This window comes from Bufo bufo, chromosome 7 (genome assembly GCF_905171765.1).
Source record: "Bufo bufo chromosome 7, aBufBuf1.1, whole genome shotgun sequence".
Lineage (NCBI taxonomy): Eukaryota > Metazoa > Chordata > Amphibia > Anura > Bufonidae > Bufo > Bufo bufo.
The window spans coordinates 204953270-204968215 of record NC_053395.1 but is presented as its reverse complement, the minus strand read 5'-3'; the positions used below and the strand labels follow the sequence as shown (position 1 = coordinate 204968215).

Below are 14946 nucleotides of genomic sequence, written 5' to 3'. Positions count from 1 at the left end.
GCCAGTCTGAAATAAATCTAGCAAAACAAGCAGAGCAATGAATGGGGAGATCTCTGGATCCATGTGAGGTACAGGGCTGGTTCCAGCTTTGTTAGAAAGAGATTGGCATGTCACTGTCTGACTTTGGTTTCTTGTTTTCCGCCACATTTTTCAGATGGCCCATGGGTTTAATAATTTCTGCCTTTTTAAGTGACCGCACACCAGGGGGTTAACCCGACGTATTTTGCAACCAGCTGAGACATTTATCATGGTCACACATCAAAAATGCACCCAAAAAGTGATCTTCTCATTTAACTTCTGAAAGTGTCATGGGAAGAAAAATGCCAGATTTTGGGTAAATTGTGGCATGCGCCAAAACATGAGACGATTTAAAGCCGCAAAACTTCTGTAACAGCCTTCAGGAACGTCCTCCTTATGGCACAGAAAGCCCTATTTGATTATTTTCTCCTATATTTACAGGTCTGCATCACCGTAAAATTCGGATCGGGTGATGACACGATGTCATTGGCGTATCCGCAGCTACACTAAAAGCTGTAATGTATTTGTATAATAGAGGAGGAGATTTACAAAGGTGACTAGACTGTGAAAACATGAGCATCCGGGTAGAAGACGCAGACATTCACTAAGCAAACAGGGGGAATGCCGGCGGCTACAGCCATGGAGGACGCTCACTCCAGCTGAAAGCCCATATTTATTCAGTGGTCAGACTTCACCAGCACAGTCTTCTACTCCAGATTAGACATTAACCACAGACTTATATAGAGAAGATGGGGGACCAAAGATTACAATAGGAACAACACCTCACACCCCTAGACACTTGGGGCAGATAGACATGAGAAGAAGATCCCAACGTAGGAACTTCTCATTCCCACCACCCTTTATAGTCTACTTGGTCGGGGCTTCCCTTAACAGCAACATGGTTTGCTTCTCTGATATGTATGCCCCGTTGATGGATCCCATTCTTTTCTATGGCGCCTTCGCAAGGCCGGACTGGCCCACCAGAGTACCAGAGGATCTGCGACAATAATGGAGCCCTGATAAAACAGGGTCTTTAAGGTCCTATATACCCAGAGAGTGGGCCCTCAGAATTATTTCCTCTGGTTGGCTCAAGGGACTTCAGTCCGACGCTGCACCTCGGACACAGCCGCCACACTGACTGAACTGATACAAGCTGATGTCATTTTGCATTACTTTTTAATTTCCCCTCCCCCACCCAGTGGGACCTGAGAGGGGAGCTATACTTACCTGCTCCCTGACACTCGTTTCTGGCTCCCTGGGTCCCGGGTTGTCTTCATTGCACTGCATGCAAAATTCTTGCACAGATGGATACACGTGCACCGCTGCAGCCAACAACTGGCCTCAGTAGTAATGTGTCCCTGAGCACCGCTGAGGCCAGTCATGGCATGGCTTTGGCTACGTTCGTACTGGAAGTTTATATACAGGGACTGGAAGTGCAATAAAGACAGCCCGGACCCACAGAGCCAGAAACAAGCATCGGGGGACAGGTAAGTATAGCTCCCTTATTAGGTACCACTGAGTAGGGGGAATTTAAAAAAATGTAAACAATCCCTTTAAGGTCCTTTTCTTGGCATAATTTTTTGTTTAATAGGCTACGGTCTGCATTACGCAGTTTCTATCGGGGGTTCTGGTCGTTGAGACAGCTGGTATAACGTATTCTGCATTATTTTTATGGCGGTAAAAAATGAGACTTTGATGGAAACCTGATGAACACTATTTTCATTCTAGATGTTCTGGCTCCATTATTAAGGGGGATGTCCCAAGTTGCCGTTTCCACAGTGAGACGGGACTGAGTGCCGGCCCTAGGTGGCAAGGTTCACCGAAACACCCAAGTGGGCAGGTGCTCGGCTGTTTCTGTAAGGATACTTTCACACTAGCGTTATTCTTTTCCGGCATAGAGTTCCGTCCTAGGGGCTCAATACCCGAAAAGAACTGATCAGTTTTATCCCCATGCATTCTGAATGGAGAGCAATCCGTTCAGGATGCATCAGGATGTCTTCAGTTCAGTCTTTTTGACTGATCAGGACGGAGATAATACCACAGCATGCTACAGTTTTATCTCCGGCCCAAAAAAAACTGAACACTTTCCTGAATGCCGGATTCAGCATTTTTTTTCCATAGGAATGTATTAGTGCCGGATCCGGCATTTAAAATACCGGAATTCTGTATCCATCCTTCTGGTCTGCACATGCGCAGACCGAAAAAAATATGCCGGATCCGTTTTTCCAGATGACACCTGAAAGACGGATCCAGTATTCCAATGCATTTTTTGACTGATAAGGATCCATTCCTGATCAGTCTTACAAATACCATCAGTTGGCATACGTTTTGCCGGATCCGGCAGGCAGTTCCGGCGACGGATCCGATGGATACCGGATGACAAGTGTAAAAGTAGCCTAAGTCCCATTGTAGTGAATGGGAGCTATGTACGGATTTTCTACTTGAAATCCATGGTGGATCCACAGGTATAATAATGAAAGGGTCAAACCCGGGTATAAGGCCTCTTCTTCACACTGTGCGCAAAATGCGGGCCGCAATACACAAGCAAAGTCTGTGGGGCAGCCGCATCGGATCGCGGACCCGTTCACTTGAATGGGTCCGCGATCCGGCCGTTCCACAAAAAGATAGGGCATGTTCTATCTTTTTGCGGAACGGAAGTACGGGACGAAACCCCCACGGAAGCACTCTGTAGTGCTTCCGTAGGGTTCCGTTCCGCACCATTCCGCATCTCCGGATTTGCGGACTCATTTAAGTGAATGGGTCCGCATCCGTGATGCGGAATGCCTACGGAACGGCCCCCGTGTATTGCGGATCCGCATTCGCGGATCCGCAATACGGCAACGGGGCGCACACGCCAGTGTGAAAGAGGCCTAAATCTACAATAGAAATCGAGTCATAACCCAGTTCTACCCCATGTGCACTGACCCTTAATGTTATTGTTATTTTATCAGTTCTATCTATTGCTCACATAGATTAGATCCATTTTCATTACAAACCTAATGTTATTATTGTTACTCTTTTATATAATAATTTATGACACATTATTATTATTACTGTTATTATTACTAGTATTATTTACTATTACTAATCAAGTATCGTTTTCTATTCAGAACAAACAACTATAAAGCCTTTATGTACACGACTGTATTTTCATTTCATTTCTATGGGGTTGAAAAGATGTGGACGGCGCACCATGTCCTGTCCGCACCCGTATGTCAGTTCTGTGGCCCCGCAAAAAAAGATAAGAACATGTCCTATTCTTGTCCGTTTTGTAGACAACGATAGGACATTTCTAAAGGAGTTTAAAAAAAAATGGCGGCATGCACTCAGCTGGTAGTTGTGTTTTGTTGATCTTCGATATGCGGACCGCAAAACACATACGGACTTGTGCATGGGGCGTAAACATTTTTGGAGCAATTCATTCCTGGAGGAGAACTACAATATTATTTACGAATTCTTGCAAAGCCCCATATCCTAGTTAGGAATGATTGTTGCTATTATTATTATTATTATTATTATTAATAATTTAGCTCTAATTATTATTATTATTTGTAGTAGATAAAACATATTTACCACCTGGGGTGGATTCATGGTATTATTTATTTTATTAGCAATGATTGCTACTATAGTTATATTGCTATTATTAATAATAGTAGTATGATAACATAATGACAATAATAATAGTAACATTGTAACAACAATAATTGTGCTGATCCAGCTAATACTAGGGGCCCCAATTCAAGCACTGCTCCATGTCTGTGGGTGCCAATGAATAATAATAACCTAATGTGGGGAGATTTGCAGGAGGTGTCAGCCTGTCCTTGCATCCTCTGCTGCTGCTGCTGCCTTCACCTCTCCATAGTCAGAGCTTGCAGGATCACTAGAGGGAGCCTCTGCCTCTTCCCTTGGACAATAAAGGGAGTTTCCATGTTGCATTCAGGCTGCTGCTGCTGCTGCCCTGAGCCTCTTGTGCTCCTCACACTAGCAGCAAGCAGCACCAGGCGGGGAGTGGTGTGCAAATTGTGCAACATGCAGATGCCATCCGTGCCTCCAAACCCTAGTCTAGGTATCAAGCTGGACTTTTTCTGGAGGTCACCCAGGACCAGGAAGGTGCAGGTGCCACCTATGTGCTAGAAGGAGCCTTGGATCTATTATTGCATTGGATCTGTTCCCATCTGTGCTGCTGCTGCTGCTGGTCTTGGGATTGCTGGACACTTTGGGGAGGTGGAAAGAAGGACAAGCAGCTGTGTGTTGGTGACTTGTTAATTCCTGTGGCCAGGAGTGAGGTGTGGAGGTGGCCTTCACCCAGGCTGCTCATCATGGGGAATGCAGGCAGCATGGATTCTAACCAGACTGATTTCAAGGCACATAATATGCCCCTTAAGCTGCCAATGCCTGAACCAGGAGAACTGGAGGAGAGGTTTGCCATCGTATTGGTGAGTGCATTGTACCCGGCTTGGTCCTTCCATGTCTTCCCTGTGTTGAGGCTCGCTATGGTGTCCTCTGCAGAAAGTCTACACATTGCACCTTTTTCTTAGGTTGAAATATGATTGCTGCTTTCTCTACGCCTTGGAGAAAAGACCCATTGTCTTGATTGTTTGCAAGGGGATGGTTCAGCTAAGCACGTTTCTCCTAGATCCTTCCAAGCCTATTACAATTGAAGGGGGGGACTCCTTCTTTGTAGTAAAAGACATGGGATGATGTCCCATGTGGAGATATTACACTGTAAAGACGCTGCTCAATGGTGGAGAAGAGGGAGGCAGGGAGGGCGAGACTAATCTGCATTTCATTATTGTCTTACAGGGTGTCAGGTCTTGAAATGGAAAGTCAGTGACTTCCAAGTACCATGTCCTACAGAAAGCCTAGGGAGATATGGAGTACAAATGTTTTGGACGTAATAGGATGAACGAAGGTTGGAGTTAGGACACCTATAGTCGCACGACTAAGTCGGGTTACGTGGGATTGAATTGAGTCGCACAATGTGCACGTCAATGGTCAAAAGTTGCAATTGACCACAACCATAGTGTGATCTGAGATCTCCAGCTCAACCATCACACATTGACTTTTTGGGCAAATTTGTCCTCCAGCCTTATAGTGGTGTGGATACATTGGGTTGTGGAGCCCTTTCATGTGCTAGGAGGAATTTTTTTCTTCTTTTTTTTCAAAGAAAATATAAACTTTCATCTTGTTTCGCGGCTACAAGTGCACTTAATATTTACTCAGTTCCAGTAGACGATAGTGAAGTGATTGTAATTCTAGACACGAGAGCTAACATTTCATTGCGTGATTGACAGGAGGGACATTTCAGACTATAGGGGAATAATAGGGCCTTAGAGCAGGTTGATGCAAAATGGTGTCAAACTACAACTCCTGCCTAGAGTAAACTGGGGTTACATTCAGCACTTCCCGCTTTGCTGTGTGTAACGTTATTATGTTTAGATTACACTCAGTGTGTTAACATTATGAAGTGGCGCTTCACTAGGGTTACACCACAAGCCACATCATAGGTGCCAGTCGTCTGGAATTATGCTAAAATCAATTTATGTTCATATACAGTGCCATATACTACTTGTTTGGGTAATACTACTAATACCGTGCAATGATACTAGTAATACTAGTAGTATACTACAGCAAAATTCCTTTAATCTGACAGTCAGATATACAGATAGTCTGACACCTAGCAAGACTTGACGCAGAGACGACCCCTTAGGAGAACCCTAAATACTAAGCGTGTCCCTCATAGGCAAGGGTGCACCTAGCCTTTCTGCTGCCTGAGGCGAAAACTGAAACAGCACCCCCCTCTACCCAATGCCAATTTCTTAACCTAACCCCTTCCCTTCAGCCCATGGCCCTTTAGCTGCCCTCCCGGTTCTGCCTGAGGCGATCGCCTCACCTGGCCTCATTGGTGGTGCACCCCTGCTCATAGGGTCTCAGCTTTCATACACTGTGCAGCTACCTGTTTTGTCCCTTTAAATATCAAACTATTTTTTCATACTATAATAACATTACGTATTTTGATCATCAGATATATAATTTGAGATAATAGATGATCCATAGGCAGCTACTATAAAGTCAATCATAGAGTGTCCAGCAGTCCATGTGCATTTATATAATGTCTGGTTAGTTTGAATAAATAATGTAACTGACAACCATTATTTGAAATCACTGTGACATTGTCAATAAAGTTTATTAAATAAAAAAAAGTAATATCTCTTTATCTAAGGAGGTGATGGAAATTAAGGCGTTCTCTCCAACAGTGTCAATAAAGTTAATTGAAGAAAGGAGTATTTTTTTTATTAAGGAGGTGTTGGATTGTAAAAGCCTTCTTATGGACATTGTCAATAAAGTTCATAGCAGAAAGGCAGAAATGCCTTTTATTTAAGGAGGTGATAGCCATTAGGAGTCTGTGACGAGAGGTGTCTCCAACCATGACAATAAAGTTAATTGAAGAAAGGTACCTCTTTTATATAAACGACGGTGACAATATTCTGACATCGCTGAGATTGCCATGCACTATATGTTATCTGTGGCATTGTCAATAAAGTTTATTGAAAAAAGATGGATCTTTTATTTAAGGAGGGGGTAGATTTTAAGGGGTTCTTTCCGAGAGTATCAATAAGATTTATTGTAGAAAGGAGTATCTTTTATTAAGGTGGTGGATTGTAAAAGGCTTCTTACGGACATTGTCAATAAAGTTTTTAGCAGAAATGAATGCCTTTTATTTAAGGAGGTGATAGACTTTAAGGGGTTTGTGACAAGAGGTGCCTCCAACAATGTCAATAAAGTTAGTTGAAGAAAGGTATCACTTTTATATAAACAACGGTGACAATTTTCTGACATCGCTGAGATTGTCATTGGCTACATGTTCTCTGTGACATTATCAATAAAGTTTATTAGAGAAAGGAGTACCTTTTATTTAAGAAGGTGATAGACTTTAAGGGATTCTTACTGACGTTTTCAATAAAGTTCCTTGCTGAAAGAAATCTTTTATTTAAGGAGTCTTTTTTCTGACAGTGTCAATAAAGTTTATCAAACACATATTCAAATTTTCGATGTGTTTTCGCCCCCGAGCTCTGTTTTTGCCACAGACGTATTTGTAGACATGGTCCCAGAGATTGAGGCTCAGGGACTGAATTGGGACACATAATAATAATGACAAACCTTCAATAAACTTTATTGATATTGTCACAAAGGAGAACCCCTTTTATTTGATAGTTTTAGGTGGGTATATCCTGAATATGGTTGCCACTACAGCTTCAAGATTACCCATCTTTTCCAGACTCCTGGAGGACAAACCTCAGACATATTGATATCACTGTATATGTTTGCCTTTGAAGTCTGCAGGAAAGCTGGATGACAAGTCTTGTAGGTGATGTAATGGCGGCCATATTGGTTGTCACCCAACTTTCCACAAAGACGATAGTAACCGAACACGTGACGTAAGAGGACATCCCAGAACTTATATTTATGGGTCTTTTTTATTTATTTATTTTTTAGAAGGAAATTTTTTATGTTTTCTTTGTCAGCTTTGTAATATAAGACTTTCTTGATGCTGAAAGGGAAAGTTCTGATCAGGGTAAGCGACTGGATTTTCTCTAGCGTCCTCACTACGCGCCCTCCTACATGATGTGATTCTTCCCGTAGCTACGATTTTGTGTGCATTTCACATGTAAATCAGTCCTGAGTTATTCAGCAACGTTAACACATTGGAAATGGATGACTGACGAATTTTTCAATGTCAAGTAAACTCTCACACGGCTGGTGACTTATTAACCCGCCATAAATGAACACGTCGCAGCTCAGTACATTCTGACAACCATTAGTATTGGGTGGGTGGGTTGTAATTTTCCACTTTCAGAGAAGAGGCTTGGACTTGTAGTCCTACAAGCTGCAGCGCATTGTCAGAGGTCACTTATGTGGTAATTTATCAAACTGGTGTAAAGTAGAACTGTCTTAGTCGCCCATAGCAGCCAATCAGATTCCACCTTTCATTTTCCAAAGGAGCTGTCCAAAATGAAAGGTGGAATCTGATTGGTTGCCATGGGCGACTAAGCCAGTTCTACTTTACACCAGTTTGATAAATGACCCCATTAGTCTTTGTTTTACCGGTCTGGAACTTTTTAAATGTAGTGGTGATTGTTACCTATTCTTGTATGTATTGCAAATCTGTTGTGCTGGATTATGGAAATGTACATAGACCATGAAGACTGAAATATGGATCCGTATTCAGCCTGCTGTCTTATAGGTGGCTTCAGTGAAACACGAGTAAGACAGAGTTTCCCTGATTCCCTAATCTCTAGTGGCAACAGTTATGATGGTTTTGCTGCCCTCTTAAGGTGACCATTTCTTAAAGGGTGTGTCCACCAAGACAAAAAAAATGAAAATTGCTTCAGGATTTCAAATAAAAATAACTATAAAAATGAAGCAGAATCGCAAGTAGATTCTTCATAGATCTATATGTTTCCATGGTAACAGACTACAAACACATTTTGTGTAGTCTGATCCTGCAGTCATTCTCTTTTCAATCTGTCTCCTACAAAATGCCCCAGTAATAAAAAATAAAAATAACAATAAAAGATGAAGCAGAATCGGAAGTAGATTCTACATAGATCTATACGTCTCCATGGTGACAGACTACAAACACATTTTGTGTAGTCTAATCCTGCAGTCATTCTCTTTTCCATCTGTCTCCTACTTTTTCCTACTCTACCAAACGTACATTAGCAAAAAGTACTGAATAGAGGAGTCAAGCTAACGGTAAAGACGCAATCTAACATTTATGCTATAATGAACAAGAAACATTTAAGGCAGGGTTTCTCAACTCCGGTCCTCGGGACCCACCTACCGGTCAGGATTTGAGAATATCCCACAGAATGAATACCTGGGGTAAGTCCTGATGCATGGACACTGATTATATCACCTGCTCAATACTGAGGTAATCCTGAAAACATGACTGGTAGGTGGGTCCCGAGGACCGGAGTTGAGGAACCCTGATTTAAAGGTTAAGTACACCTTTGGGGGCATTTTTTTAAATTATTGCATTATACTTATTTTGAGCTAAAAATCATTTTTTTTCAGTTGGTCTTTATTAACAATATGGAATCCTTTTTTTCTGTACATAGCTGACATGTTCTACTAGCTGCCTGTGGATTTTCTCTCTTTTCCATCAGTTGTGGAGCTGACGGGCTCCTTATCTCTGCTCTCTGACATTATAAACACTCATTATAGGTCAGTTCTTATCTTATGTGTCTGAAATAAGTGTTTATGACCTCTTAGAAGTCTAGAGATAAGGGTTATTAGATGACCGGCACAAAGTGAAAGTTTGTGACAGAAGGGCTCAATATATTTAATAAAGGCCAATTGAAAATATGATTTTTAGCCCAAAATGGGTAAAATGCAATCATAAACAAAAATTGCCTCCAAAGGTCTACATATCCTTTAAAATGAACAGCCTACGGTGGTTTTCCGATGGACAGTTGTCCTGATCAGAGCAGCGATGATGATGGAAGGTTTGTTGTGAATGCTTTGTTCCTTTCACTTTTTGTTCAGACTCCATTTACACTCGTGATAGTAATGGAGGCCATGACAGCTGTGGTTCCGTTCCATTTTACTAATACATTTTACCAAATGAAAGCTTAGCTCTGATTGGTTGCACTTTATCGCTTGCAGGAATGTTTATAAATAATTAATGGTATTAATTAAGGACCCCCATTATACTCAGCCTCTAATATTTGGAACAGGTACGTTGATGCCTAGCCCTTATATGTATACCTTCCTACATATCAGCCACAGTATTGCCCCCTCTAAAAAAAAAAGTCTTGGTCTTTGGCTGGCTGGGGCGGCTTTCTTGCAAATCACAGCTGGTTGAGCAACTGGTGTCACTTGGGGACAGTAAGACTGAGCCTGTATGTGACATTTAAGGTTAAAGGGGTTATCCCATGATTAATGTAAAAAATAAAAATCAGACATCATATAGTACATGACAATCTCTTTCTTTTTAAATCAGATAATTTTTATTTGACATTTTTTGAAAATCACAAAAATACAAAGAAAGAAAATAGCCTGCACATTATACATGCATCAGTTGATAACAATAGTATCATAGTATTACATGATCGGCCAAAGAATTACTTCCATGAGTATGCAATATGTCAACAGGCATATCATAAGATGCATCTAAGATCAAGTAATCTAGTTACACAGTATACCATGTACAAACCACCTATCCATCCATTGTAATTAATGAACATAGGACCAACCCTCCCTGCCCAACTATAACCCAATCCCCCCCCCCTTACCCGAGCGATGGAACGGATCCGAACGCCAACATTAGTTATTTTATTAATGTATCTTAAGCTCAGCCATTGGTGTACTTCTCCTGTCTGTTTAACATTCTTCTTCACACCCATCCTGTGTAGTACTAAACACTTTCATACATCGTACGTGTATAACTAATTAAAGAGGACCTTTCATCAGAATCAAGTATGTAAACTGAATATACAGACGTGTAGAGCGGCGCCCAGGGATCCCCCTGCACTTACTATTATCCCCGGGTGCCGCTCCGTTCTCCGGTTATAGCCTCCGGTATCGTCATAGTTAGGCTCCACCCAGTGGAACCTGCCGGCGTCTCTTTCTCCTATGCTGTAGCGCTGGCCAATCGCAGCGCTCAGCTCATAGCCTGGCTAAGAGCTGAGCGCTGCGATTGGCCAGCGCTACAGCATAGGAGAAAGAGACGCCGGCAGGTTCCACTGGGTGGAGCCTAACTACTTACATACCGGAGGCTATAACCGGAGAACGGAGCGGCACCCGGGGATAATAGTAAGTGCAGGGGGATCCCTGGGCGCCGCTCTACACGTCTGTATAATCAGTTTACATACTTGATTCTGATGAAAGGTCCTCTTTAAGCTGAAGAACAAAATAACTGTGCCTCTACCTTCCCATAGTTCAACTAAGAAGAGAGGCTAATCCGGACACTGTATCCTAAATTTCTCCCAATTATCCCATATTTTGTTAAACTTTGTTACACATTGTCTTTTAACATATACACCTTTTTCTAAGCGTATTATATCTGACATCCTACTAAGGAATTCTCCCCTAGACGGTGGTTGAGGTCTAAGCCAGAATCTGGCTATCAGTTTCCTAGCCTGAAATAACAGACGCTGCACTCCCAAACGGTGATGGCGATTTTTGATGTCTAATATTCCTACTACACATGTTCTCGGACCAGGCGGAACCGTGATATTAAATGCGTCTTTTTATTAATGCCAGAACCGAGGACCAGAAATTCCGGAGCTCTGCACAATCCCAGAACATGTGTAACAAGGAAGCAGGGCTCATGCCACATCTAGGACAATCCGCATCCTCCCGAACACCTATCCGACATAAAAACTCTGGCGTCCTATACACCCGCTGCAATAAAAACAACTGGGACATACGCTGCCCCTCACACACTGACAGTTGCGGGGTGAGTGCTAGGATCGTCTTCCACTGCTCTTCTGAAATCGGCCCAACCTCGCTTTCCCATTTAGATTTAACTGCTAAAACCTCTTGTTTTATTGACTTCACATATAAGTTCCTGTAGGTAGATGATATCAGCCCGCTCGAGGAACTGTTAGTAAGAAGTTGCTGAAACAATGGGACCATAGTACATTTCAATGATATAGAGCTAGCCTGTTTCTGAAAAGCATGCCGTAATTGCAGAAATTGATAGAAGGCCGTATGTGGGAGACCAAATTCAGTTCTCAACTGCTCAAAGGACTTAAAAACATCAGCACTCTGTAGTTGACGTAGATACCTCACTCCTTTGCGCTCCCAGGGTGAAAAGCCATCTAATTGGAATAGTTCAGGAAGATGCGGATTCCTCCAGATAGGGGAAAACTGTGTAAATCCTTTTACTGATAACAGCGCCCGACATTTCTGCCAAACTTTGTGTATCATGGAAAGTGTGGGATGCCCTGACAGCTTACCAACAAGTCCGCTATTTTCCAACAAGACCATTGGAGAATCGTGACCGATAATGTCCGCCACCAATCTGGCTGAGGCAACGTCTCCAGGAGTCCTCCCCCATCCCCTCAACTGTAGTAAAGCCATGCATTCGGTGCTGCTAGCCCTCCCTCCTCTTCTCCTCTCTGCAGAGTGTCTAGTTTAATCCGTGCTTTTTTATGGCGCCAAATCAGATCCCTAAATAACCTATCAATTTTTATGAATATCCTGCGAGGAATCCATACCGGGGAGTTATGCAATAGATTCATGAGCTTGGGCATGAGAATCGTTTTAAGAAGATTGCGACAACCTCTTTCTAACAAAGCTAGAACCAGCCCTGTACCTCAGATGGGTCCAGAGATCTCCACATTCATTGCTCTAGTTACTCTGCTAGATTCTTGTCAGGCTGGTAGCTCAGGAGGGGGTATCCTTTCTCTATGGGGGGGTGTCATTTCTCAGGGGGGACGTCATTTCTCAGGGGGTGTGTGCTTTACACTGCAGCTATCTCCCTATCACAGCTCATGATGTCCTTTCATCCGCATCTCTTTCCCTGTAACACACAGTAGATAGGGCTGGTGGCAGTTAAAGGCTAAAACTGAGCATGTGCGACCACCTCAGTAGGTGGACGTGTACATTACTGATTAAACACCAGGGAAGTAAAGAGAATCTCACAACTGGAGCGGTTCTGTAATAGAACGTAAATTACAAAAGTAACTCGTTTTTCATGCTGAATTATATTAAAAGAACATTTAGTAGTGGAAAAAAGAAATGACGGGATCTTTATTGGTTCGGATTTCGTGCTGAATCCACAAAGTTCCAATAAAAAACATGGAAAAAAAGCGGATTCCGCGTCATTTATTTTTTTTAGTCCAGAAAAAATTCAGTGTGACTCGCCATATAACATATGCCAGGCAGGACATGTGGATTTTTTCCGATTTCTTGGCATTTTTTTAGATCAGCTCTAAGATTTGATTGAAATTTAACTAATTGGAAAAAAATCAGTACCTATGTTGTTGGCTGCACCAGCAAAATCGGGACACTTTAAGGCCTCATGTTTTGGTCCGCATCCGAGCCGCATTTTTCACTGCTTGGATGCGGACCCATTCACTTCAGTGGGGCTGCAAAAGATGCAGATAGCACTCCGTGTGCTGCCCGCATCCGTTCCTCCATTCTGTGGCCCTGCATAAAAAAAAAAAAAAACATGTCCTATTCTTGTTCGTTTTGCGGCCGCCCATTTTGTTCCGGAAATTGCAGAACGCACACGGGCGACATCCATCAAAACACGGCACTGTCGTGTGCATGTAGCCTAACTGATTGGGGCCATGGTTGGCAGCTCCCCTGTTTGTCTGCACCAGTTTTTTGTTTGTGTCAGGTAGTCCCTGTGCCCTAAGCTCCGCGCTCTGCTGACAAGTCACTTGTAATCTAATTTGGGGGATTGTTTTTAGACCTGCTCGCAGCTATTCTTCCATGTGCTAATCCCCTCTTTTCACAGTGGAATGTGAGACGGGGGAGATTTCATGTCAGCTGCATACAGTATCTCGCTGCATTTTTGTGTGTCCTCCTGGTTATAGTGTCCTGGCTTATACAGTATGTGAACAGGACGGGTGTGTTAGGATGTGTTCATACATCGCAGTAGAAGACGAATTACTACTGTACAGGGGAAAAAAAAGGAATGTTTTTGTAGAATGATGCCAGGATGCATTTTTCCCATTGAAGTGCTATAAAATGGAATAAAAAAAAACTAGGTGTGAAAAGATTTGACTTGGTCGGATCTCATAATGTGACCTGTACCACTATTTACAGCAGCATGTATTCTGTACAGGGACAGAGCAGAGAGGTTGTTGCAATGGGCATCTGTCTGCTCCTTCTATTCGCAAAATACAGGACATTTATCCTGCTGATGGTATTGGAAAAGAAGAGCTGCAAAGAGTGTCCTTGCCCTAGTGCGGTGTTCCCCAACTCCAGTCCCTTAGGGATCCACCTACCGTGCAGGTTTTCAGGATTTCCTTAATATTGAGCAGGTGATATAATTAGTGTCCATGCATCGGGACTTACCCCAGGTATTCATTCTGTGGGATATTCCCAAATCATAACCGACAGGTGGGCCCTGAGAACTGGAGTTGGGGAACACTGCCCTAGAGGACTTGGTAGGTCCATGCGTTACACGGACAGTCTATTGATTTCAATCCAGAACCGTGTAATACTTTATTTCACCAGTGGTGGTGCTGCAGCAGAATTGAACAACTGCTGCTGGGTCACTGACAGCCGATCACTGGAGATCCCAGCGTCCTGTGATCGGCTCAACCTTGGAGGATCTTTCCAACAAAAAGGGGGTTGCCCCTCCGACTGTAGTATGCAGACAGCAGTATAAGGCCAGGTTCACATCAGCATTCTTATTTCCATTGCTCTAATGATCTGTCACGTGATGGACACGAATGGTGCCCTGTGGATCCTGTTGATTATAATGGTCAAACTGGACAAAAGAGCGCTGCATGCTGTGCTATTTTGTCCCTTATGTATGTCCACTATCAGAGATGATGATGCAGATGTGAATGTGGCCTTAATAATATTATTCAAGCAGCGGTGTAGTAGTGTCATATAGCTGGTCTTCTTAGGGTTCACATATAAACAGCAAAAACCACATAAATAAGGGACTATGAACCCCAAATCCTCTCATCAGGTACACCCATGAGCATATTCCTCTAAACTGATTGGCTGAGAGGGATCATGTGTTTGGCACCAATCATCTGATCACTCTTTACATGCATTTTTGGGGGCTGTCGAGGGGAGGGGGGCACAGCAGAACCCCAAGTTTACTACTATTAGGCCTTCTGGTAAATTCATTGTATTGGGAGCAGGTTCCCTTCAAGCCCGCGTTGCCTTCTACATTTATGTGAACCAGCTGTGTCAGACTGAGCGTGGAGCTTGCTCTTGGCCTCTGTGTAC

General features: G+C 43.0%; 1 protein-coding gene across 4 annotated transcripts in view; it reads left to right on the top strand.

Annotated features, from left to right (window-relative positions):
• The first annotated feature begins 4337 nt into the window (after window positions 1–4337).
• The window catches only part of FMNL2 (formin like 2), a 228958-nt gene continuing 218349 nt past the window's right edge, over window positions 4338–14946 (top strand). For all 4 annotated transcript variants that reach the window (XM_040441345.1, XM_040441348.1, XM_040441346.1 and 1 more), the window contains exon 1: window positions 4338–4454. In XM_040441345.1, coding sequence (XP_040297279.1) covers window positions 4338–4454 — 117 coding nt within the window. The remainder of the gene's footprint in view (window positions 4455–14946) is intronic.